Source organism: Alternaria burnsii (assembly GCF_013036055.1).
Source record: "Alternaria burnsii strain CBS107.38 chromosome Unknown 725, whole genome shotgun sequence".
Classification (NCBI taxonomy): domain Eukaryota; kingdom Fungi; phylum Ascomycota; class Dothideomycetes; order Pleosporales; family Pleosporaceae; genus Alternaria; species Alternaria burnsii.
The window spans coordinates 453527-478751 of record NW_024066123.1 but is presented as its reverse complement, the minus strand read 5'-3'; the positions used below and the strand labels follow the sequence as shown (position 1 = coordinate 478751).

General features: G+C 51.1%; 11 protein-coding genes across 11 annotated transcripts; 5 read left to right on the top strand and 6 right to left on the bottom strand.

The window, feature by feature from the left end:
- Positions 1 to 604: 604 nt before the first annotated feature.
- Positions 605 to 1986, bottom strand: GT037_009781 (uncharacterized protein; the record flags this gene model as incomplete). The annotated part of the gene is made up of 2 exons (XM_038934828.1): positions 605 to 1041; positions 1152 to 1986. 2 exons carry the CDS (start codon positions 1984 to 1986, stop codon positions 605 to 607), a joined length of 1272 nt encoding a protein of 423 aa, XP_038782629.1.
- Positions 1987 to 2992: 1006 nt separating this feature from the next.
- Positions 2993 to 3655, top strand: GT037_009780 (uncharacterized protein; the record flags this gene model as incomplete). The annotated part of the gene is made up of 5 exons (XM_038934827.1): positions 2993 to 3015; positions 3079 to 3305; positions 3360 to 3380; positions 3433 to 3507; positions 3561 to 3655. The coding sequence occupies 5 exons, from the start codon at positions 2993 to 2995 to the stop codon at positions 3653 to 3655; spliced, it is 441 nt and encodes a 146-aa protein (XP_038782628.1).
- A 939-nt stretch (positions 3656 to 4594) lies between these two features.
- GT037_009779 (uncharacterized protein) lies at positions 4595 to 6098 on the top strand (the record flags this gene model as incomplete). The annotated part of the gene is made up of 3 exons (XM_038934826.1): positions 4595 to 5277; positions 5328 to 5827; positions 5914 to 6098. 3 exons carry the CDS (start codon positions 4595 to 4597, stop codon positions 6096 to 6098), a joined length of 1368 nt encoding a protein of 455 aa, XP_038782627.1.
- A 329-nt stretch (positions 6099 to 6427) lies between these two features.
- On the bottom strand, positions 6428 to 8652 carry GT037_009778 (fad nad-binding domain-containing protein; the record flags this gene model as incomplete). Its single annotated transcript, XM_038934825.1, has 2 exons — positions 6428 to 7578; positions 7638 to 8652. The coding sequence occupies 2 exons, from the start codon at positions 8650 to 8652 to the stop codon at positions 6428 to 6430; spliced, it is 2166 nt and encodes a 721-aa protein (XP_038782626.1).
- A 570-nt stretch (positions 8653 to 9222) lies between these two features.
- On the bottom strand, positions 9223 to 9657 carry GT037_009777 (uncharacterized protein; the record flags this gene model as incomplete). Its single annotated transcript, XM_038934824.1, has 2 exons — positions 9223 to 9297; positions 9358 to 9657. The coding sequence occupies 2 exons, from the start codon at positions 9655 to 9657 to the stop codon at positions 9223 to 9225; spliced, it is 375 nt and encodes a 124-aa protein (XP_038782625.1).
- A 356-nt stretch (positions 9658 to 10013) lies between these two features.
- GT037_009776 (aldh-like protein) lies at positions 10014 to 11563 on the top strand (the record flags this gene model as incomplete). Its single annotated transcript, XM_038934823.1, has 2 exons — positions 10014 to 10430; positions 10481 to 11563. 2 exons carry the CDS (start codon positions 10014 to 10016, stop codon positions 11561 to 11563), a joined length of 1500 nt encoding a protein of 499 aa, XP_038782624.1.
- Positions 11564 to 11891: 328 nt separating this feature from the next.
- Positions 11892 to 17463, bottom strand: GT037_009775 (c6 transcription factor; the record flags this gene model as incomplete). Its single annotated transcript, XM_038934822.1, has 9 exons — positions 11892 to 12386; positions 12435 to 12953; positions 13010 to 13515; positions 13575 to 13671; positions 14516 to 16007; positions 16062 to 16824; positions 16981 to 17027; positions 17077 to 17131; positions 17328 to 17463. The coding sequence occupies 9 exons, from the start codon at positions 17461 to 17463 to the stop codon at positions 11892 to 11894; spliced, it is 4110 nt and encodes a 1369-aa protein (XP_038782623.1).
- Positions 17464 to 17887: 424 nt separating this feature from the next.
- GT037_009774 (aromatic ring-opening dioxygenase family protein) lies at positions 17888 to 18748 on the top strand (the record flags this gene model as incomplete). The annotated part of the gene is made up of 1 exon (XM_038934821.1): positions 17888 to 18748. The coding sequence occupies one exon, from the start codon at positions 17888 to 17890 to the stop codon at positions 18746 to 18748; it is 861 nt and encodes a 286-aa protein (XP_038782622.1).
- A 311-nt stretch (positions 18749 to 19059) lies between these two features.
- GT037_009773 (x-pro dipeptidyl-peptidase protein) lies at positions 19060 to 20958 on the bottom strand (the record flags this gene model as incomplete). The annotated part of the gene is made up of 3 exons (XM_038934820.1): positions 19060 to 20248; positions 20301 to 20699; positions 20747 to 20958. 3 exons carry the CDS (start codon positions 20956 to 20958, stop codon positions 19060 to 19062), a joined length of 1800 nt encoding a protein of 599 aa, XP_038782621.1.
- Positions 20959 to 21391: 433 nt separating this feature from the next.
- On the bottom strand, positions 21392 to 21952 carry GT037_009772 (uncharacterized protein; the record flags this gene model as incomplete). The annotated part of the gene is made up of 1 exon (XM_038934819.1): positions 21392 to 21952. The coding sequence occupies one exon, from the start codon at positions 21950 to 21952 to the stop codon at positions 21392 to 21394; it is 561 nt and encodes a 186-aa protein (XP_038782620.1).
- A 769-nt stretch (positions 21953 to 22721) lies between these two features.
- On the top strand, positions 22722 to 23945 carry GT037_009771 (fumarylacetoacetate hydrolase; the record flags this gene model as incomplete). Its single annotated transcript, XM_038934818.1, has 1 exon — positions 22722 to 23945. One exon carries the CDS (start codon positions 22722 to 22724, stop codon positions 23943 to 23945), a length of 1224 nt encoding a protein of 407 aa, XP_038782619.1.
- Positions 23946 to 25225: the final 1280 nt, after the last annotated feature.

Genomic DNA, 25225 nt, shown 5'->3' with positions numbered 1-25225 from the left:
AGTACTTTCTGAGTTGTATGTCTCCATAGTAAAACTTTCTTACCTCATTTCCATTTCAACCACCTCTACTTTTTTCGCCATCTTTGTCCTCGCCCTTTTTTTTTTTTTTTGAAAGTCTTCACCCTAGTTTCAAGACGCATCATTGTCAGCCAAGCCATGAATTTCTAGGATTTCAAGGAAGTCAATGCAATCCAGAGTAGGAGTGCGGTCTTCAAGCTTGCTCTTGATTAATCCTGTAAAGTGCAAATAATAAAAATACACCTCTACTCAGCTTCTACAAAGCTAGAATACTTCCGAAAAGAATGCGAATCAAATGCCTAACTTCCAACGGTCGAAGTAGTCTGCACTGCAGATCCACTTAACCATTCATCGACCTCGCAATCGTATTCGATAGACCAAACGCTTTTTTTCGGGTGGCCGGCATCTTGCAGTAATTCAGAGAAGACGAATAGATCTCATTTCCCTTGTCCATCTGGTCCTCCTCTGACCCGCCCGCTAGACAGACGGAATGTCTGATAGTGTGATCGGGCCTGTTTCCTCACTCCACTATCCTAAACTTCCTTCGAGGAGCTTTTCTCGTCTTTACTTGCTCACGCGTGGACTTTCACTCATCCATGTCGTTTGCAGTCAAACTCTCTGTGGCGTTAAGAGCTCTAAATTGATTCAGATGTTCCTGTAGTTCGTGGTCACCCTCTGGGTCATGGATAGCCTGACGTTGTGACGCTCGATCGACGCAGTGAACAAGCGCGTCGACGATGTTGGAAGGCGAGATGTGCGTTGATATCCATGTGGGCTGAGGACAGGGGATTTTGCTTATCATGCGGTATCTCCTGACTTCAATCCATTCTTTGTCTGCCAGAGTAGGATTAGGACCTGGACTGGTGTCTGTATCTGAACCCCATATCTGCCATCCGGGGGCAGAACAGTCTGCTTTGAACACAGCAGTCCATTCATCCCTTGTATTGAGCCTGCCAATGTTGAGATAATGGGTCGATCCGTCTGTCCCTTTGGTGGTGCCGTAAGGTAAGTAATGGATGCTTGCTGATTGTGTGTGTTAGTCTCCATTGTATCTATGTTTGTGTAGTATACGCAGAACGCCGTGTTTGTTCATGAATGTGAGAGCTTCCAGGGTCTCATATGGCAAGACTTACTTGAAGGACAATGCATATCGATCTGTTTCTTCTCAAACACTCGTGTGTTCTCCTTTCCATGCCAGCTCTCGAACCACGCTGTGCCTTTTACAAGGTCAATGTGCAACGTTCCAATGTCGCTCTTAGAGATAGGCTGGGTGCGGACACACGTCATATATAAGTGGTTGGGCCATGGCTGGGAGTTGTGCAAGCTTTTTGCACGTTTGTGTAGAAGAACTCGCTCCACGTCTGAGGTTGCTTTGCGCTTGAGTTCGGTTTCCTTTTCGGAAGTTGGCGACTCGATCCTGAGCTCTGCTACTGAATGTTTATATCTAGACACAGGTTCGGTAGGGTATGTCTCGATCGTTGATATAGTGCTGAGTCCTGATAATGGAGGCTGGACGATGTGATCTGCACTAGGATTGATGGAGGATGTCTGGACAGTGCTGACGGATAGTTTTGGAGGTACGAATCCAACGCATTCATTGCATAGCGGGACTTCAAGATCTGTCTGCGTGAACGCACAAGCCATCGTGCTGCCTTTGTTGAGGTCTTTTAACCCTTGAAATACCCAGTCCACAGATCCGCCATGCCCACCCTCAAGAGTTACTTTGAGTATTCCGTCGTTCTGGACCAGGCATAGGCTTAGCCCTACGGCACTTGTCTCGAGAGCAGGATCCATGCATGTAACGGTACTGTCATCGACTTCGTCTGCACAATCTGCGAAATCTTCTGCGTTTAGTTCATAGGACATTGCTTTTCTGTTGGGCCGTTCGTGAAGCAATTTTAGTGTGCCTGATTGTAGCTCAAGGACATAGAGCGTGAGCCCAGCCAGCCTAACCAGGACGGCTCGCATTCTCGAATGACTTCCTGTGGTTTTGTGAAAGGTAGCTCAAACCTGTGTTTCAGCCGCCTGAGGACAGCTCAGTCAGGAGCGTACATCGTAGGCGATGGGATAGTTGAAGCGAAGTGTGAGTTGTGTAGAAAGGTAGAGGATGATGAACGGACATATATGTAAGACTTGGATGATATAGGAGCTCCGCTACCACTTGCGTTTCTCTCACCTGTACTTGGCTACCTTACTGCGTACGCTGTCTTTTACCGAACGGCGTCCGCCTCTCACTAAGCGCATATACCTGATTGATCAACTGAAATAGACGATAGCAACTGTGAGACCTCTAAGTTAACGAGAGATGAAGGGACACAGTAGTTGGTTCTTGCTGCTGTCCGACATCTGGACAAGGTATGAGCATTGTGATCAATGCTTCCGAACACCTAGAGGTCAACATATCTTTCTTCATTTTGTTTCAGGTCTCGGAACGATGCCTCGGGCAACAATCTCGGCGACTGTGCTCGGAATGATGACACAATCTCCCAACCTCTTCCCTTGTCAAGCCGCCCGACTCGATCCCGGGGCGGGTCACGAAGAATGACGGTGAGAAAAGAATAAAGTCAAAGAACATGTTGGTCCATTAGGAGCCGTTACCGTGGAGTTGTTCAAGGATGGTGGTGTTGAGAACCCTGCTGCTAGCGTAGGGTCAAGATATCCGGTCACAGATTCGATTGGCGGAAGGCACACGTGATGTACAACACATCGGCACGGATTAGACGGGCCCAAAAATCCCCATCCAGTCGTTGGATAATGGCTGTGAATAGTGTTGAAATAGAACTGAAAGCGGCTAGCACTGGTGAGTTGGCCGAAAGAAGGTCACAGCTATAATATGACATAGGAGGCCCCATTGGTTTAGGTGTTGCAGCACAGACACAGTTCGCGCGCTGCCAGAGCGATTGGAGAGCTTCCACCATTTTATATCTTCTCGACTCGACCCCTCCTCGCCTCCCACCGTTGCTTCGTACAAAAGATGAGTGGCCCGGGTGAGAATCGGTACGTCAGAGACTAGGCGCACGCGAAGCTTGGGAAGCTTACGCATACTGACGATTGACACAGCTGGCGGCGGCAGGGTCAAGCCAACCGCAACTCCAACTCGGGCGCAAACACCCCCACCAAGGACAATGCGGGACGGCAGCAGGCTATGCCAGCGCCCACAGCGAACGTATGGGGGGCCAAGCAGGGGAAGGGAACAAGCCCCGCAGCTGCACCAGTTCAGACCCAGCCAGAGCATGTACCCGTGAAGGAGTTCAATGCAGATGAGGTCAAGCAATTCCTCAAGAAGAGTAAGTCTGCTATACCGCTGAAGTATAGTATATGACAGGGCTAACCAACTGTAGAATACATTGAGAGCACAGCCAGTACGAGCCTCCAAGATGCGCGCACACGTTCACAAGGCTGACTTGCTTCCAGATCAACCCTCGGTGTACCACAAGGTCCCTGGCGACTCCGTCTCAAACCGTAGCAGCGGCGCGTGGGGCAAAGGAGGTGAGGCGTCAAGGAAACACCACACTGGAAGACTACAATGCTGATATGAACAGGCACCATGTCACACCTCATGCCCACCGGCCAAGACTTCTTCACGCAGCTCAAGAAGCAGATCGCAACTCTCGAGCAGACCAAACCCGCGCAATGATTGCATACACACCCGTTATCTATTTCAGCGGCATTTTGAGGGCATTACAGGAGTTCTGTGGGCTTTGAATCGCATGGGTGGGCATATGTCAGTACTTTGCAGCAGCATGGGCAAAGTCATGTTTTGGCGTCTTGGGAGTTTGGAAGCATGTGTGTGTCCGCCTCGATTTAGGATGATGGTACGCGATACCCATCTTACGACATTGTTTGGGGTTTGATGTTATACATGGCATTGGGGAGCGTTGTGGTGGAAAAGATCGGGTTAGATCTGCACCTGGAATCAAAATGTCCTTTGAAATGCTCAATCCTCGTCTATCGATATACAGTGCTCCTTGGTTAAGTCGGGATATTAACGACATACGAGCGTCATGGTATCGACGGGTGGTACAAGGATACCCATACCCCTTTCACCTACTTGCCAAAGAAGGGTCCACAGGTCATTCGCGCAAGCCACTAATTACAGAGGCCAAACACACCACGGCAAGCGTCAACAAACACCAAGCTTTCCGGCTGGACAAGCAACCGAGGCTCCGTGATCGTTTTTTCCACGCAGCCTTCGTCGCTCGCTCCATCTGCATCGCTACGCGCCACAAGCGACTAATTAGCATCATCACGCATTGCAGCCAGCCCTACACCACTGAGGCGTCTCCGCAGCCAAGACCGCACCCTCGCTGGTACCTCGCAGGCCGCCAACACGCCGCTACCCCACCACAGAGACCTCCTTTTCGCGTGTAAATAGACTTTCTGTGGCTTGTCAGGGCAGAGCCGCGTCTTTGGGGGTTGCTGAGAAGCAGAAGCGCATTGCGCTCCCTGGTTCACTCCCGTGTAGATCCCCGACTGGGGCCCTCCCAATGCGGTCCGCCTTTGTTCATTTCCGCGACTTGACGAGCCTTTGACGTGTTCTGAACCACCGCGACACTTCCAATACACCCGCACCACCATGTCGTCTCCTCCCAGCACCCCCACGCACCGCCCGACGTCGTCGCACCATCGACACCCCTCCAGCCTGGACATGTCCCTCAACACACAGTCGAGACGGCAGTCCTTCAACCGCCGCTCCTCGGGCTACTCGCCCATAACGCCGCGCTCATCGCATGAATTCGAACACAGCCCCGCACACCAATTCGACGGCGGAGGAGACGGCAATGGCCTGGGCAACCTGGCCGACGAACTCGGCGAGGTGTGGGACGACGACGAAGAAGAGGGCATGGACGGCGAATATGGCGAGGAACTCGACGAAGCACACGACCAAAACATCGGCACTGCTGTAGAACACGACGGCTCGTACGGCGTAGACAGCGCAGCCAGCCTCAACGGCGTACGGGATAGTGGGGTTGCCATGCAGGACTCATCGCCCGCGCGCCTGAGCCCAGGGTCGGCCGTTAAGACGAAAAAGCACGCAAGGCAACGGTCGCTGTACGACGGCTCCGACTATGGTGACGACTCGGACCTGGAGAACGAGGGCATCTCGCCCGCGCTCGACGCGCGCATGGCTGCGATTGAGAGCCTGGCACGGAGAGGCATCGAGGAGAACGGAAGCGCATCAGACGAGGTAGTCAAGAGGGTCACGCAACAACTTCGCGATCTCGGCAGCCAGATCGCCATGGAGAACGGCGCGACGAGGTAGGTTCACATCTGTAGGCATTTCCCTCCATGCCACTAACAGACCCCAGGTTAAAGACTGCCCACGAAGCCCTGACAACGCATCTGACACACCAGTCGCGTACTCTTACCTCCATTGCCGTGTCCTTTTCAGGCCCATTTGCCATCCTTCCAGACCCAGATGATATCGAAGAACTCCTCCCTATCATACAATCCACACTGGAGCTACTGCCCCACCCTTCCGCTGATCCGCTCGTCGCGCTCTCCCACCTCACCCACTCCAGCCGTGAGCTCATCCAACACCTCTCAAACGTCAGCGATACTCTACACATGTCTCGACAAACGACAGCGAATGCTGCTAGGCGGCTCAAGGTTAGCAAAGAACAGCTACAGGACTGGAAACGTGACAACGAGAAGACACAGGAAGGACAGGAATATATCGAGCGCGGGGACTGGGACCGACGACTCAAGGAAAGGGAGGCAAAGCGGGCTTGCGCAAACGTGCTAGATGGTTTCGAGGATGTCTGTGGACAATGGAGGAAGAGGCTCTGCGAAGGCTTAGGCGTTGCGAGTGCGTAGACTCTTCCTGCGTACCTCACTGGCCTGCGTCTACATCGATGACCTTCATACAAGGTCTGCGACTGACCCAGGCTTTAGGCGAGTACATCTCGGATGACGAGGCATACACTCGCCCTTCTTGGCTAAACTTCAGTAAATCGCCGGAACCGCCGGTGGGGTTACAAGGCATCTTAGCGAAGGTGTTCAAGAAGGCGGTCAACAAGTCCAGTACAGATTCCATGTTTCCAGATTCCGGCGACGACATGCTGATGGATGGCCACTAGGGCCATTCATGCTCACTTCACATTGAGCATTTTTTTCTATGTATTTGCATTGATATGGTAGTATGGTGTTTTGGCGGCATTGATAGATGGACTTGGTAATACCCCATTTATACATAGCTTCAGGACAAAGCATGTCTCATTTGTAGGAGTTGGGAGGCCTTTAATAGATGAGAATGAAAGGCATTACAATATTGCAGGTGGGGATTCTCTGGATGTTATCGTTGACATTATGATAACGGTGAAATATGCTGACAGCTATGTACAGTACCCCCTGCAACCTGCCCTGGATGTACGAATGGCGTGCTACCACTCGTACATAGCGGAGCCGCTCATGCTAACTTACATACCGAGCTCACATCGCTTACTCCGGTACCTTCAACTACCTTGGCCTCGACAACTTCATACACCGGCACTTCCTGCAGTCTCTCGATGATGTGATGCAGTGTTGGCAGGGCTTTCCAGTCAAGGGCATCGAAAGCGATCTCGGCTGAGCTTGCCTTCAACGTACGCTCGACCTTCTTCTCCACGGTCCTCGCGTCCTCCTCACCTGGCAGGAAAACTGTGTACTCCACGTCTGCTTGTCCACGCTCCTTGCTACCTGTACTACCAGTAGCGGGAACATATTTATGGAACAACAAGCCCTCATCTTTTGGAAGAGGAGGAAATGGTGCCGGCGCTGCATCGTTCGTCGCCGAAACTTCCTGCAGACCCGACAGCGACATGCTGCAGAACTTCGATGACATCCAGCCCGCGTCAAGCGCCCAGTTGCTGTGGTCCTTCTTCAGGTTGAGCTCGGCGAAGAGCTTGGGGAAACCTAGCTCTTCTCTGCCACTCAGTATGGGGTCAGCCAGGTTCTCGAACAGGACGGGCAGATAGGTGCCTGTCACTGTCCCTCCACTGGCGTTTGTGTGCTGAATGCCATGGATGTACAATCCGAAATGACTGTATCCCCTGCCACCAAGCCAGTCCAGATTGTCCAGCTGCGTCACAGCAAACGTCGCATATGCAGTAGTATTCGCGGCAGCAAACTTCAACTTCTCCGTAGGCAAGAGATTCTCCAGCACTGTCCTGCTCGTCTTGAACTTGATACTAGCAGTCTTGAACGTAGCTTTCGATCCGTCTCTCGGTCTACCAAGGAAATCCTGTCTTGGCCCTGGCATAGGACCAAAGGCCGTGGGCATCCGCCAAAACAGACCTTTCTTGTTCTCCCACTCCCATTTACGGAGCATCTGGCTGGAGTAATCCCATTCGTCGTGGCCGAAGTTGTAGTTTGTGAACTTCTGCGGGTCGACGGGTGGACCGCTGCCGAGATCTTTTCCTGCTAGGCGGGAGTATTCTTGGATGGCAGATGCGCGCTCGTATCTGCATTTCTCGTAGAGTTTCAGTCGTGCGGGAATGGAGTCTAGAGGGGTGCCTAGCGGGAGCATGACGGCGAGGGATGCAGCGTCTTCGATGGCTTGGCCTGCTCCTTGTCCCTGGTCTGCGGTTTCGTTAGCTGGATTCTTGCCGAGGCCGAGAAAGAGAAGGAACAGGACTTACGAGGAGTAAAAGGATGCGCAGCATCTCCAATCAAGACCAACTTCTCATCCGTCCAAGTTGGGAGCTGCTCCATATCCAGCAGCTCCCATACCTTCAACGTTTCCTCATCCGCCATACTCAGCAACTTGAGCACCGCCGGCTCAAAGTCCCTGTAAACCTCCAACATCTTGTTCAAATTGCCCTGATTCTGCCAATCGCTACTCCCAGGCTCTTGAGGGTTGATTTGGCTCTCGCTTGTCGGATGGATACAAACAAAGTTCAATAACGTGTTATCGCTCGTCGGATACACGACAACCCTCCTATCCCTCGCGAAAATCATAATGAGATGGCCCTCGTTTTCCGCAAACTTACGCGTCATTTCTTCATCCAGCGCCCTCTGTCTCGGAATCAGGAACCTGAATGCTGACTTGCCACTTCCAAACGTCTTGATGTTCTCCGCGCCTGGAATCCGTGGTCGTGTTTTTGAATGTACGCCATCTGCTCCAACAACGACATCACTCTCGATCGTACTTCCATCTTCTAGCGTAACAACACCAGCTTTGGCATCGACATCCACAACCTTACTCCTCAGTCTTAAATCCGCTGGCGTACCGTTCCCTTCCTCACACGTAGCCAGCCTCTTCAATTCACTGTGCAGACTCACACGATGCGCAAGTTGCCACGGGTGCTGCCACCGTCCCGCATCCTTCTCTAGGGGAACAGTAAACATCTCTTTCCCGTTCGGAAAGAGCTGTGTCAGGAGCTTGCATGTTATCGCGCCATGGGCTTCGGGGATGAGACCCATACGCCTGAGAAGACCGTTGGCGTTGGGCGCAAGGTGCACGGCTGCGCCGAGTTCATTAGAGAAGCGCGAGGCTTCGAGAAGGGTCACCTTGTGTCCGCGTTGGCGCAAGAATATTGCTGCGCTGAGGCCGCCGATGCCGGCACCACATATCGTGATCTTGAGGGGCTCGATGGCTTCGTAGTGGCCGTTGACACCATTTGTGTGGCCATTGGTGCCGTTTGTGAAGTCCATGATGGGTGTTGGCAACGAGGAGCGCTGAAGAAGGTTTGCGAATCCCAACTACAAAGGACAAGAAAGTGGAAGTGAGGAATGTGTTTCACAGTTCAGCAAGGGGTTTTGAGACAGCTCTTCTCAACTAGAGGTCATCTGCTTCTACCGCTTAGCAAGCCATTCCTGCACTGCCTTGAACGCCAGCCGATTCCAGGTCATGTATGGCCCTCCACTTCCCGGTCTATGGATATATGTGGGGTGGTGTAGGACATGTGTGGCAACTGCAAAGTGTTCCTCGGGATCCGTAAATGCTACTGAATGCGGAATACGCCGTTTTAGGCTGATTGGAATATGCACGTTGTAGTGGTGGTAGTGGTACATGCCGAGCGGAGAAGGCTTGCATGGGGCGGTGCTGGCACATCAGGGTCAGCAAATAGCGTACATATATTGGCGGAAAAGGTCGAAGCGAGCCTTTCGTAGTCATGGGCACCTGAAGCATTGCAGAACTGCGCCTTGTGGTTAGATAAGAAATCATGGAAGAATAATGAATTGCAATGTCTGAACAAAAGAAAATCTACATGCGCAAGCAAACTACCACTCTCCACCAAGCTTGTACCCAACATTCCATACTCTTCCCAGAGTATTACGCCATACTTTGGAGATTGTCTATACAAGGTCGTCAGCATACATCCTTCCCTCAACCTCAATATAGTAAGAACTACTCACCGATTCCAAGAATACACCTGTAAACATTACACCAACAAATGCTTGTTCGACGCCATTAAGATAGACTCTTCGCTCGCTCTGGTCGAGCTCAGTATTGATTGGCCGGTATGCAGGCACACGGCGATGCTCTGTTGGCCAGTCGCTTGGGTTCTGTTGCGATTGTGATGTTGTGGATGAAGTTGGCGGGGCGGGATGTGCGTTGAGGCTTGTATCGAGTTCTTCGGTGTGGTGGAGGTCGTAGTCTGCAAGGACCGCCTCAAGATTGTAATGGATTGGGTTGGTGGTTGTTGTTACCGACATGGCGGCGATGGTAAGAACAGCAGGGCGACGACAGAAAGGCGAAGGTAGCAACCGCGACGACAACTGTGGTATCGGCCAGTTTACTATGTCGAGAAATGTGGAAAGAAAGTACGCGTCCCTTGCGGCCCGTCGATTGGAAACGCGGAGAAGCTGGGGCAGGAAATGGCAATGGTCGGAATGTGGAGGGGAATATCACGTCCGCTCACACCCGTGTACATCGGACAACATTACCGACGCGTTGGGCTTACTATCGTCTCAGAAACATCCGCTGACTTCCTAGAAATTACATATCGAACTGCAGGCTCTGCTTTTCCCAGGTCTAGTCGTTTTTGTTCAGTTTGTTCTTACAATTCGTAATGTCGTCACCCATCACCCCAGAAGTCGCGCTTGCGGAACTCCAAGCGACCGCATTGTCCCAGCGGGCGCACAACGCTCTGTTCCGTCTGAAGCAACTCAAATCTCTCCACGATGCGCTGCGTAATAACAGCAATGCGATCAGAGATGCGTTGAAGCAGGACACACATGTATCAGACGAAGAGGCAACTACCGAGGTTGCGCTTGCGCTGGATGTAGTCAAAGAACATTATGGTTCGATCGACGCAGCCAAAGAATTGGAAGCCGAGTATAGGATCACACACGGAAAAGACGCCAGTGATAAGAGAGAACCTTGGGGTGTTGCGTATATTGAGCCACAAAGAGTACATACGCCATTTTTCTCAGTCATCGCACCTTTGAGCGCGGCTCTTTCGGCGGGCAACTGTATTGCACTGAAGGTACGGTCTATCATTTTCGATATACTTCTCGTTGTCTAACCTTGCTATAGCTCGAAAACAACCTTCGTGCACTCCCCTCTTTACTTCGGAAGCTGGTCACTGAAGCCCTCGAATCAGATACCTTTGCTGTCATCTCTTCTGATCCTTCCTCGGACTCCCTATCATCCTGTGTACAAGTCTTTCAAGAGAAGCAAATCGGTCCACCAACATACTCGCAACTTGTCTCGCCCCGGAACAAAATCGTCGCAATCGTGGACCGTACGGCAGATCTCGCATCAGCGGCCGAACAGCTTGTAACAGCACGCTTTGCGTTCGGCGGAACATCACCGTACGCACCCGACGTAGTTCTCGTCAATGAGTTCATCAAGAAAGAATTCTTGGAGCATGTTTTGAAACACTCACTTCGTTTCTTCACTGGATCAAGTGGTATCTCAAACGGCTCGACAAACGCAAGAGAACAGAAGAAGTCGTCACGCGTAGCAGAGACGTTCCAAGGGCTTACAGACAGCAAGTCATGGAAGCTGAACGTCATAACGCAAGGAGACAATGGCGCAATTATTGAGCTGTCAAACCTTTCTTCCCTACCAGCCAAATCCCAACAACCCGTCTTCAGCGTATCTGCCATCACATCTCTCGAGCACGCCATTAGCCTTGTTGAGGAAGACCTGGACCCTCAAGAGAGCCTGCTGGCTGCATATCACTTCGGTACCCCCTCGACTGGGAAATACCTCTCACAATACGTCAATGCCGATACTTCCTTCACAAACAACATTCCCTTCCGCCTACTTCTTGGTCCAGCAGCTCCATCCTGCCAGCCCATCGACGTTGAGAAGCGATATATTGCCCAGCATTTTACCCGTATTTCACCCGCATATATCGCAACACCTGCCTCACAGGCGACATTGTCCAAGGTTCTTTCAGGCAAGGAATCGAAGAAGGCAGCGACAGAGCTCCTTAGTAAAGCATCACAAGAGATAAAGGAGAAGAAGCGCGCTGAGTCGGTTGCAATTGGATACTTTGAACAAGGTATCTTTATTGGATTGGGCGTGTATGGTATTCCTATCTTGACATGTATTGGTGCGACGCTATTTTTCGGCGTGAGGGCGGGCTTGAGGAGATGGGCGTTTATCTGAAGTTGCTACTGCTACCGTTGCTATTAGTCAAGCCTAAGCATGCATGCTGTCGTTTTTCTCTTTTATAAACTCAATCATATCACACATTCCATAAGATGGCTGTGCTATCGTAACATTAGTACTTGATGCACTTTCAGTTTCAAGAGCAGGGTGAAGCTTGCAGGTAGTTGACACGAGTAGCCGCATGGTAGGAGTTGGAGTTTAGACCACTGATTTCTGACAACAATGGGCGGAAGTGAAGGTAGATCAGCCAAACAGTATGCATTCGTCGCAAGTCACATACAATAAGCTACCTAGCAGTTATAGCACGATATACACGGTCTTCACACTACAAAGCTGATCCCTCGGGAACCCACTTTGCAGTCCAGATTCTCAATCGCTTACCCCAGATCAACATAGGGATAGTCAGCAAGCCAAAAAGGCCCATCAACAACCCAAAAATGCCAAAAGGCTCAGCAGCTCCCTTGTGTGTGACCCACTCTCCAACGAAGAACGTCCACGCGAAGCTCACAATAGCCCTCACAAACGTGACGGCAACGAAGCAGTCTCCTGCAAGCACTCCGTAAGCCTCAATGAGGTAGTTGAAGCCAACAGAGGGCGCTTGCATAAGCCCGAGAGCGACAAGACCGAAACCGAATTGGAGGCCTACCCATCCGGTAGGCGAAGGGTTCTGCGCTACGAAACCGAATATGAGAGAGCCGCTTGTGGCGAGAAAAAGTGCGGGAAGGGCGGTGACAAGACGAGATTCGGGCTCGGAGAAACCGTGGGAATCTTTCTTTGCGAGACGTTTGGTTGCGAAGTCGGCAATGAGGTAAGTGTAGACCTGCACGCATGTTAGTGACTACTAATGCCAGGTACGTTGGAGACTTACACATCCGATCAAAGCGCCCAAAACACCGCCGATGTTGATCATACCAACATTCTTTCCCCAGAGATACGGTGGCGCGCCGACGAGTTGCGGACCAACAGTTGACATGGTAACAATAAGTCCGACCAGTCCTGCGTACCAAGCTGAGACGAGCCATACACCAGGTAGCCTGAGCGTCTTGTAGGGAGCGATCAAGTTGCGCATCAGACCAGGGTGGTACGAGAAGAGCCTCAAAGACTTCATGTACGAATACGATGGGTAGGAAGATGGCGCAGCAGCATCAGCAACGGTGACTCTCTCCTTGGTCTCAGCAGTATCTTTGTCTGGATCATCGAAGGTGACGGTACTCTCTTTGCGGTGGTACAGGGTCTCTGCCTGGAATACTAGGCAGAGGACGAAGGTGATAGCTGAGAGTAGGACGTTCATCCAATGAAGCCAGGATAGGCCCATGTCCGCGACAATGTAGCCACCAGCAACAGCGCCTATGAGGGAACCCATGGTCAACATGACCGTGTAGATGGCCTATTGATCATTCAGTCAATGTCGGTCTAAGTGGAGGTTTTTGGAGGTGAACATACCAGAGCGCGTCCTCGTTGATGGACAAAGAAGATCTCGCCAACAACATCCGGGCTCACAGCATCAGCCGGTGCACCTCCGATACCCATGAAGATGCGAGCAGCCACTAAACTATCGAAGCTCGTAGCAAGACCAGCCCACATGCTAGAGAAGACGAGAAGCAACAAGCTACCCAGAATGACTGGGCGTCGGCCAAACGTGTTCGCCAATGGCACCCACCACAGGTTCGATGCGCCCAACATCAAGATGTTGCATGCAATAAAATATGTCAATTGCGAAAACGACTTTGGCGGGAAACCAAACACGCCTGTTGACGCGTAGATCGGCAAAGCACTCGAGATGGATGAACTGGTGAAGTTCACCACGAATGGATGTAACGACATGACGGCTAGGATTGCGATCTTGTGCCACATCGGAAGGTTGAGAGGGTCCGCTGGGTCGGCTGATGGTTGAGGGACGAGGCGGATCTCATCGTGACTTGTTTGCGATGCGTTCCATTCGAGATGCTCTGATGGGACGTGTTAGCTAGGAACTTTGGAAGTTTCAGGAGAAATCGACGCATCTTACCGACGAGGGTCGCAGTCCCTGGTGGTCTGGCGTTCCTGACTTCCTCCTTGGAAAGGCTGAATGCCTTTCTCAAAGAAGTCATAATGGTTGCTGGCGGCTACCTGTTCGTGGAGCAGATGAAAAGAGGAGTTGCGATGATGATCTGCGATGCTCACGATGCTCAACACGACGTGTTTGTGGCCATGGTACTCTAATCTAAATAGACCGCACGGTTGAACAACACGATTTGCAAGCATGTCGGTGAGTGCGCCCAGTATTTGGTTATCGGCGAATAAGAACGGCCAAAACGCGCCTCAAACTTGTCTCATTGGACGCATGGACGCATCTCGACCCCAGTATGACTTCCTGCCCATGGGGTAATTCGGAATGTGGAGGTGACTGAGGCCTTGCTTAATACGGCCAAGACCGTCAAGACTTGCGGGGTTACGACTAATCGTCTCTACAAACAGCCAATTGTACGCAGCGCAAACCAATATGACTGGCATACGACTAACCCTAGATCTATCATCTTCCGCTCCAAAGGTATGGATTTGAAGGTGGAGAACGGGTGGAGCACGTGCGCGGCCCTACTACTATGACAGCGCTGCGTATGCGGCAGATAGACATGGATTCAGCGGGTACGCAAGTAGAGGAGAAACCACTGAGGGTGCTTGATCTGGGTCCTCACTGGGGTTTGATATTCATGGGTTGGGAGTTGCAGATATAGCGCGAACACCACGTTTGAATATTAACTTTGCTCTCGGATATTAATTTGACTCCGTACACGTCGCGGGAGAGCTATGATCCCCAGATGCTATTGACAAGATCGCAGCAATCCACCACTGCCGCACCAAAGTCAAATGTGTAGTCCGATATCATCGCGCAAACTCCAATCCGAACTGCCGTTATGGAAGCCGCGTCACTCATCTGATGGCAGATCGGAGGCCTTCCAACAACTGTACCAAGTTCCCGACCAGCGGTGGAGATGGTTCTGACGCGTCATGATGCGCTCGAAGGAGCTGTGTCAAGCTATCCATGACTCCACAGACGTCGGTCAGTTGGGTGGGATTTTGTGATCCGGAACTCTTGATGGCCGGTATGCCCCGGTCTAGGGTGATGAACTTTCGGGCGCTCAGCAGGTCCTCTCCGTTGAGAACGACAGCCGTATCGACCGGACCCTGTTCCGTCGTAATAGAGCGTTTGAGAATACCGTAGACCCATAGTATGAGCCCCGCATGGTAGACAGCGATGGCGTTGAAGTTACTGAGCAGAGCTTTCGGCAGCATCTCAGCTGCACGCAGAATTTGGCCAGCGTGCCACAAGGCTTGACGCGCTGACGGGGTCTTTGCCCAATCCCGTAAACCAACATACGCACCCCGTGCCTCTTCCTGCCCTTCGATGCCCGCAAAGAGCTGGATGTCGTCCAAAGGTGCGTTGAGATGGACCAACATGATCTCTAGGGTTATCTCAACACTCTTGCTCATAGGCGGAGTGCTCAGCCTGAAATCCTCAAGCTGCTTTGTGAGCTCTTGATAACGCGACGATAGTATGAGACTGTTGGTAGGCTGCGATTGCGATCTAGATGTCAAGGCGCACATCTGGCGATACTCCCAGATTGGACCCCACATCATATGAAGATACGTTGAATTGGCATAATCATGAACTTGATGTTCCAAGTTCAATAGGCACTCGGTAGCTGACGGCCGCTTCGTAGTCACTGAAGCCATTTCCAAATACGCCATTTTCCAGGTGGCCGCATTTTTGGCCTGCCACAACGTATTTGCACTCGGTAGAGGAAGTTGCATCTCGGCATAGGATATAAGCGGTGGCTTGAGGAGTGCCATCGAGGACTGCCGATCAAACTCAAAGGCTCGGTGAACCAAGCGGAGAAAGGATTCTTGACTGACCCAACTCAGCCATTTGCTTTCTAACACCGAGCCCTGGTCGTCGGGCGACGGACTAATTTCCTTCCATGTCGACCGGCGAAAACGACCACCGCGGCGGAGCATAGTCATAAGAGGCTGGAGAAAGCTTTCTGCGATCTCCATCTTCCGGCTGATGCCACTCCACATACCAACTTTGAGCTGCAGAAGGAACGTCTGTAGATGTTGGAGGTCTCTGATGGCGGTGTTGTCCTCTTCGAAGGATTTCGATTGGCCCATCCTCGAAGCTTCATGCAGAGCATAACCTAGCTTTCGCAAAGATATGTCAGGGAGTGTAGCAGCCCCAGCAGAAACTACAGAAGCAAGCAATTCTGGGTTCATTTTCGAAGGAGAAAAGGTTGGTAAATGAAACCACATGGGCGCATCTATCGATGGTGAAGATAGAAAGTATTGGATCAGACCATCGAGTAGCTCCATACTGGGAAAGGCGGACGCTATACGTTTGACGTTCTCTGGGCTACATGTACCGAGGACCAAAGCCATCAACCGGTCGCGGCTGGAGCGTGGTAGTCTATAAGTAAAATGAGTACAGTTCATGCCCAATCTACCGCGGATGTGCACCTACTTTTCTGCTACCACACGCCGATGTGTGAAGTTCGAACGCCGGTAGCTGTCTTTCTCTGTGTCTGGCACGGCCAAGTTGACTTGTTCTGCAGTATGATTTCTCGACCGTTGAGGAAGATATCGCCATATGCTCTGCTTGAAGGCTTCTGCCCTTAATGGCGCAGTGTCGGTCTCCGACAATTGTTGTTCTGCCCCTTGAGCATCCGTAGATGGCGTATCGGCAGCGAACGGAACCTGGAAATTGTATTGATCAAGAAGTCCAAGATCGAGGTCAGTCAATCCAACATCAAGATCGAAGCTGAAATCCATGATACCACGTGGGGTTGCCTGACCAGACATGAATGCTTCGAAAGGGGGCATGCTGCGAAAATAGTCCGGTAAGAAAGGGTTGTGCCCTGGCGTATGATCAAAGTGCGACATGGAATTATCGAGAAAAGTCATGGCTGTGTTAGGATCTTCGTAGTTCTGATTCATCACGACAAGTCCACCGCCGTTATTGGGTGGTGGCTGCATATCTGTCAAGCTCGTTGTTCTTGTCTCAGGGTCACCAGAATCCACGGATTGCCGGTGCATGTTTGTGGTGTCTGTTATGAGCATGGGCGGTGGGTTGTGAAATGGCTCTGAAGTCTCTGAAGTTGTAGATGCCGAAGGATTGCCGCTCCCGCTGTGAGCCGGCAGCGATGAGGGGTAATCAAATCCATTCGAAAGGTCCAGCAGATCCTGTGCCGCATGAACTGCATCAATCTCATGGATGTCGTTTTCATCTGGAGCAGGAGTTTCAGGTACCCGGCAGGGTATTTTCTTCTTCTTGCAGCGACTACATGGCTTTTCGTCTTCGCATCGAAGATGGCTTTGAGAGCAAGCTTCACAAGCCTGCACAACTCTGGTATCACGAGCAATCTCGCGTTTTTGCCGCTTACTGGCAGGCTCGGTATCATGGTTTGTTACATGTCTCTTGAGTAAGTCTCTACACAGAGTCAGTGAAACGACATTGAAAAGCAAAGCATGACACGTACATTCTGGCAAAGCCTTTGGAGCAGACGGGACAAATGTAAGGCTTGGACTTGGTGTCTACTCATGCCGTTAGTTTGGTTAATGAACCATCTATGTAATCTAACGTTGACATATGCTAGTCGCGCGAAAGCAATCCTCCCGGCGCAGGTGCCAACTAGCTTCCGGTCAACAAAGCCGCGGAGCAAAGGCAAGGTTACTTGAGTCAAGCTCAATGTTATCATATTGATCTTCGGGATTCTAGCTACTGACTTACGCGCTCTCACGTGTCTTGTGAGGTGATCTGCACGTGTGAAAGACCTCTTGCAAGTGCTACACTGAAATAGGCGTGGTTGTTCGGCAGGTTCTGTGTTGGCTGACTGCGTGTTCGCTGATATCGGGGCAGTCTGCATGCTGAGTTGTGCTATCGGGTGGCTTCGAAAAACAATGGCATCGGGACAGAGGAAAGTGGAGGGAAGCTGGAGATAAGGTTGTGAGTGGGGAGAGAATGCGGAGATGGACAAGACAAGACGCGTTCTTCCCCTCGGCTAGACGCTCGGACAGGTCCTCTGACGCTCCCCACATTACGACTTTTGCCGTACAACACCCAGGGGTGTTCTACACAGTATTGATCGCGATGGGTAAAGCTTCCAACAAAGCCGCGTGTCGGACGATACGTTTTCCGCCCCCGTTCAGTAATATCAGTACCGCTGCGATCCGGACTCTCACATTGCGACGAGCACATTGCGACGAGCACATCAAGCCTAAGCTTCCGTCTGAGCAGCCGGTCAGACCAAATCATCCCTTTGTTAGGAACAACACATTACCAACATCAAGATGGCTCCACCAGTTCACTTTTTCTCCCATGGCTCAACGATGATGTTAGGCGAAGAGACCAAATCGGCCGACTACTGGAAAGCCTGTGGTGATGAAGCCCTCTCTCACGGCATCAAAGGTGTGATAATGATGGGCGCGCATTGGGACGCGCGTGGCGTAAACCGTATCGATGTGTCAATGAACCCGGCACCCATAAAATCACCCGTCGCGTACGTTCACCCGCGCAAATACAAAGACTACGAGCTCGTCCCAGATCTCGAGAGCGGAAAGAAGTGCATAGCAGCGCTGCGGGAAAAGGGCATTGACGCACGACCGAACGACACGTTTGACTGGATCCACGACACATACTTGATTTTGATTAGGATGTTTCCCGAGAAATGCCCACCAACGACTATCATCAGTATGAATTCGCGATTCGATCCGCATCTGCACGCCCGGGTGGGTAACATCTTGGCAAAATTCCGCGACGAGGGCTATCTCATCATTGGGACGGGTGGCGCAGTACACAACCTTTACCGCAACCACTGGGCGCAGATGCTCAGGTACTCGGACAACTTGGCACAACCATACCCACCAGAGGCACCGATGCTTGAGTTCCGCCAGAGCGTCGAGGATGTCTTCATCCGCTGCTGCAGGAAGGGTGCGAAAAAGGGTAGCTTGACGCGTGGTATCACGAGATTGATGAAGCATCCCATGTACCGGGATGCGCATGCGACAGATGATCACTACATGGCGGCATGTTTTGTGGCTGGAGTTGTTGATGGAAGTAAGAGGGATAGCGACGAGTGTGTGCTCGGAGCTGAGGATTGGGAGTTGGTGAACATGTGCAACAGCCAGTTTACTGTTGGCAGATGGGAATAGAGGCTCTAGCTAGTATACATGCAGTTTGTCTTTTGATATCGTTAGTGTACACAATCGGTGTCCGAATTTTCAAGTCTTTTCTTCTTTCACAACTTCATATCTACTTACGTTCATGAAACAGACACGTTATCTCTCAGGAGATTGTCTTTCGCGATCTTTTATGAGAAATACGTGCCGGTAGAGCAAATCAAAAGTAGTTACTACAAACTTGTCATTCGCGCTGTGTATATGGCCTGTGAGAAATGTTGATTTCACTAACCTCAGTACATGTCGCAGTCTATGTTTCCGATCAAACTTCCGTACTCAATATTCTATTTAGGCGGTACGATTGGCAGCGTAACATAGTTTACAGCCTTCTCACTGAAATGCAAATGATTCCACCCCGCAAACTTCTCCTCACTCCTATCTTCGGGGTGATTATGCTGGAAGATACCACTCCCTTGCGTATCACCACTGCTAATCTCAAATACAATCTTGCCACCCTTCTCAACAATAACGTTTGTTGGCCAAACTTCCACATCCACAGCGTAGACATCTCCAGGTATGACGGGCTGGACATCAGTGCTGAAGTAATCTCGCCATGGCAGGTACTCTCTATGTTTTGGGTGGTCGGGATTGGTTTTGCGGAAGCTGACGCGCAGCCAGCCTTTTGCAAGGGGTATAGGGTCTCCCGCTGTGCCGGTGTAGTAGACTTCTTTGCCTTCTGGTGAAATGTATCGTAGAGTGAGAAAGAGATCGATATCAGAAGGAGTGGCGCCCCTGGGATGGGCTGAGAGGGACACATTTAGATGTGCGACAATGTGGCCAGTGATTTCAGTCTCTTCTTCGAACGGTGCAGTCGTAAACTGAAGGAGCTTGGGGTTTTCAAGAGTGCCAAGTGCCTCGTACGACAATTTCTGGGGCCTGTTGTGAATAGGCTGGATCTGTGTCAACGTCTGAGAAGGCGTAAGGTAGAACTTAGAATAACGAGTTCGTGCGATAGGCCACTCGTTCTCTGTGCGCCTCTCGTACACCTTCTCTTTCTCGGCATCGTTGAATCCCACATCGCCCTTTCGCAGGACCATGTCCACAGGCGGAAGCTTGCCCTTGACAGACCACCCTACTCTGTCATCGCCTTTGAGGAAAGCATCAAGGAAGCTCCGTTGTATCTCAACTTCTTCTTTGTAGTAGAATGGTAGATCGTGCCTTCCAGTGATCATTCGTAGGTACTTGAACTCAGACCCAGCATGTGCGTAGCCTTCGATGTTACCCCTAAGATGGAGCAAAATACCGCCCCAGTTGCCGACGGAAAGTAGCGGTACCTCAATATCGCTCATATCGTACTCTTTGCTTGCATAGTATGTTTCGTCACGGAACTTGAACTTGGCGGTATCGATCGTTTGGTCTTGTCGGCGTTTTGCACGCACCTCTTCTGAAAGGTCACCGTCGACGGTATCTGGCCCCCAGTTACGCGCTGCACGGCCTGGTTTGCCGTATTGATTGGTGATGACCTGGCGATTCCTGCGTGAAATCGTAAGCATATGACCGGACTCAGACCATTTGTATAACCCACCACCAGAAGTCGATGAACTTGTTGCTCAGAATGCCTCCGTGGCGGCATCGGTCGCGATAGTAGTCGCTCATCCCCTCCCAAGGAATGACTGCAGCCAAACCCTTAGGCTTACGTGCTGCCACACGCCACTGAGATCCGGCATAGTAGCTGATGCCAAGCAAGCCAACCTTTCCAGACGACCATGGTTGCTCAGCTGCCCATTCGACGACATCAAAAAAGGCCTCGCTTGTTCCTCGCGACATTGTGTCCAAGAAACCTGGAGATTGGCCGAGGCCACGTTCGTCGGCGCGCACGATAATGTAATCGTGCTTCGTCCAAAAGCCAGGATCTGGAGTTTCCCATGCCGAGTGATCAGAATGGTGCTCGGGATTTACTTCTGAGTATGATTTGCCATGAAAGCTGGAGGCATTAGTTGCTGCAGCGCGCGCTTCAGTTGTTGAACTCACTCCTTGTAGTGGATATCCTTTCCGTAGGGTCCGTAAGTCACCAGCACCGGAAGCTTCGTCCCCTCCTTTGTAGATTTCGGTCGGTAAACATTGCATCGAATGATGCCTTCAGATGATGTCTTCAGTGGTACGGCGACATTCTCCTCAAAAAGATAGGGAAACGACGACTCGTCGATGGAATAAGCGTCCTTTACTTCTAGCTGGTCAGACATTTTGTGTGTGATATCGGAGGTGCAAGAAACATACTCTTTCCATCATTTGGATATATATTACATATTGCGACGCGTAGTGGGTTCCTGTGCCGACAGCGCGCCTTTGACAAGGTGCGGCGGTATTCGAGGGGCACATTCGGGATGTGGAGGTACCAGACTCTATCGGCGCGTTACCTAAGTAAGCCATGATAGCACGCGAGAACTTGAAAGAAGAGCATGTACTTTACTCGAGATGATAAATCGACTCTTCGTTTTTAGTTTGCCACTGGTCATGAGCTCGTACGAGTTTTGAGCAGTTTAAACCTCAAGAATTATGTATATCGGATCTTAGATCCTTGGATTGATGTGCGGAGAGATAATTTGGTTTAAAACGCATCGGCATTTATTTATAACTATCTCTACAGCTCATGTGATCCTAGAAAAGACAATGCCACTATGATGATGCTGGAACACCCTTCATGCTCCCGTAGTCCTCTTTCAAGACTTCACCCTCGACCTCTACCGGTTTGCATTCTTGGAGAACATACATCATGCGACCCCAAGATGTAGAGCTGGTGTTCCTCCAAGCGTGCATTGTGCCCCTCTGAATTGCAACATCTCCTCTCTTCATCAATCTTGTCTCTCCAGAATCTAGCACCAACTCCATTTCACCTTCCAACACGACACCGTAATCTAAAGAGACTGTGCGATGCATTGGCGACAGGTGACCAGGCGCCACATCGACGAATCGTAGAACGGTTCCCCCTGAAGAGACCAGGCCTGGAGGCGATTCGAGGTAAGGCTTGTAAACTGCAAGGTCGGCGTCTTTGTTCAGATCGACCGGAAATCCCTTGGTAACATATCCGAGCCGGAAGTCAGCACCAGGAATATGGTCGACTTTAGCTTCTTCTGGGACGGCATCAGAGAAGATGGCTTTCTTGGTTGTGGGGTCGTGGGTTGTGATGAAGCGATGGACTTTTGGGAGATCGTTCGTGGTTTCGGGCTTTGACGCCATGATGAAATATAGACTGTAGGAGCAACAAGGTAGTTGAGGGCGAAGATGCCAGTATCGCAGTAAGTTGATGAAGATACAGAACGAGACTTCAAAATAGATTCAAGGGATGATAGTCGAATCAACCAGAGAGTGAGATGTGTATCGAAAGGCTCGCCTATGGCCTCCCGATGTGGAGGACATGTTCACAGGCCCTGAATGTAGCATCTGCCGACGCGTACTCGGTACATCCCGTGCGGGGTCTCGTACGAGGGACTAGGTGAATCACCTTTAGTCGATAAGCGGTATATTTATGGACGAATAAGGGTTTGTGGTCTGCGGGAAAGCTTGAGCCAGAGACAAAGACCTGCCACGGAGCTAGGTGCTGCGTGTTATGTTTATCGATTAGAAGACACGCTTGGCCGCTTTCGTGCTAGACTGAACGCGTACCCGCGGTCATCTTTCCGCGAAGTCTGAATAAGAACCGCTGCGTCAACGTTGACCGGATAACCATGGAACGCCTGGTCCCCGCTATTGGCGTCTCATTCGATACCATGGCCGTTGTGCCTTCCGGTCACAGTAACACACATGCGGAGATGGGATGTGGAGGGGCGGCCTCCGAGATGAACATCCCCACCTACACGCGCTGTCAGCTCTCCAGTCGCGACTCTAGGTTCAGGTAAAGCCTTGAAGCTGTGTTCTTGGATTTGAGTATTGCGAACTCGATACCACAAACTATTTTGTGTTCACAAGTTAACCGTCCTCTGATACCAATAAAACTCTCCTTCACACAATGGCAGACAGTTACGCATCGCATTTCAGCGTGAACAACATCCCATACGGGATTGCAAGCTCCTCGAAACGCCACGCACCACAATGTGCGACACGAATTGGTGATGAAATCATCTTCCTGGCAGAGCTCACGGAGCACGACTCGCTTAAGGCCATCGCAGCACCGCTATCTTCCATCTTCCGCGAACCCACACTGAACACGTTCGCCGCTCTAGGGAAGGACATTCAAAGTGAAGTGCGTTCTGCAGTACGAGAAGTATATAACAGCAAGTCATATGCCAAATACTCAGAAAACATCAGCGATGTCACCCTCCATATGCCAGTACATGTTGGAGACTTCACAGACTACAGCGCTTCTGCCAACCACGTTCTCAACGCAGGAGAAGCAGTAATGGGAGTCCGTTCTTATCCTCCAGCTTTCAAAAAGTACCCCGTTGGCTACGCGGGTCGGTCGAGTTCGATCACTGTGTCAGGAGCGCCCGTCACGAGACCTTTGGGTCAATTCATCGAAGACTACACTGTTCCAGATAAGAAGATCATCTTTGGGCCATCGCGGAGTTTGGACTACGAGATGGAGATTGCTGCAGTCATTGGCAAGCCGGTAGAGGCTGGGACTTACCTAAACGCCAAAGATGCCGACGACCACATATTTGGCCTAGTTTTGTTGAACGACTGGAGCGCAAGAGACATTCAGGGCTTGGAAATGAACCCCTTAGGCCCATTCAACGGAAAGAACTTTATGACTTCAATCACGCCTTGGGTTGTTACGCTAGAAGCATTGAAGCCTCATGAAGTCTCGGCCCCGCCCCGTATGGAGCCTGTAGCCTCTTTTATGGACGACCCCAAAAGTAGCAACTACAATATCCAGCTCGAAGGTCAGATCATCCGAAACGGTAATCAGACTACGACCTGTAAGGTTGGCTTCGAAACAATGTACTGGACCTTCAGACATATGTTAGCGCACCATACTATTGGCGGATGTTCACTCCGGACAGGAGATCTGATCGCTAGCGGAACAGTTTCTGGCGAACAGGACCATGAACACGGATGTTTGCTCGAATTGACAAAGAATGGAAAGGCTCCAAGCAAATTGAGCGATGGATCTGAGCTACGCTACCTTAACGATGGGGATGAAGTTCGCTACATTGGTGTGGTTGGCGATGGAGGGGCTGGAGTCGGATTTGGAGCGTGCATTGGCACCGTAAAGCCTGCCCAGAAAATATAGAAGCGTCTAACCATTTTCCGAGTGGCGATCGCTATAGCTTTCGGCTGAGGAAGGGGTGAGACATAATGGTTGTACAGTCTGAGTGGGGTTGACCAATGTTCACGCTGCGTCCTCATTCAGCAATTGGTTGGCAAGCGTGGTACATATGCGAGAGGCTGCATATAACCACCAAAGGATCATTGCATTGGAGCCTTACAATGGCTTATCGGTCCTTTGGGCCTTGTGCATCAAAGCCTAAGTGTCTCTAGCGACGTGGAGTCCAACCCCGGGGTGCAGCCTCTCGTACGCAATGCATAAGTTTCAGCTCTCATCTCACCCCTTCATCCTTTCTCGTGTTTTAACCCCATCTTCACGTGAGCCTCTTCCGACCTTGAATATTCTCTCGACCAACAGCAAACGAAAAAAAGGTTGTCCCACACTTGTGCTGCAGTCACAGCTTCGTTACTTGCAAGGCTGATTCAGTTCTCGAGTCTGCATGAACTCAGACACCTACAATCATGGCAGAGTAAGTACTGTGCTGATGATTTATCTACTTGTTCACGATCTGGTATGTCGCATTCCTGAATAATATCATTGACATGTTGTCCAGATTCCACTCCACTACAGAGCTACTGAGTCGACCGTCAAAACTCGCCTTTGGGAAACGCGTGTCCGAGAAGTCCAAGCCCCAAGTCGAGAAATGCAAGCGGTCGATGAGCACCCCTTCTACTATTACGACTGACGTCGATCAACTTCAGGGTGTAACCCCAGGTCCATGCGCGCGAGATACCTTTCCCCCTCACCACGTGCTCACGCGTCGGATTACGTCACATCCTGTCAGAAGGGTACTCCTGAAGGCTCGTAGACAAACATGCCAAGGAGACACTGTGCAGCCTAGACCGTGTTCCAGTATATTATCTCTCGCATTTCCTGAGCCACATATTGATTACCCTACCACTACGCACGCATCTCCGCACGATTCAGGAGTCGCGGAACAACAACACGACGTGCCCAGACTACATAGGAAGGAACCACCCCAGCTCACCGTAAGAGACGCAATTGCAGAGCAGCTCGTGAAGTTGCGGCTACCGACTCCCACGCATACATCACTAGCACCTACAGGAGCAACAGCGCCTCGGAGCACAATAAACTTCTCGTTTCCCTTCCAACATTCCAACTCGGCCAAAGCTGCAAGATCAGCCTGGAATAGAATGGCTTCCTCGAATCCCGTCTTGCCCAGTTTTCGAGGACAACTGAACCCACCAGATACGAGTGCAATGGATCTAGACTTTTGGCGACGA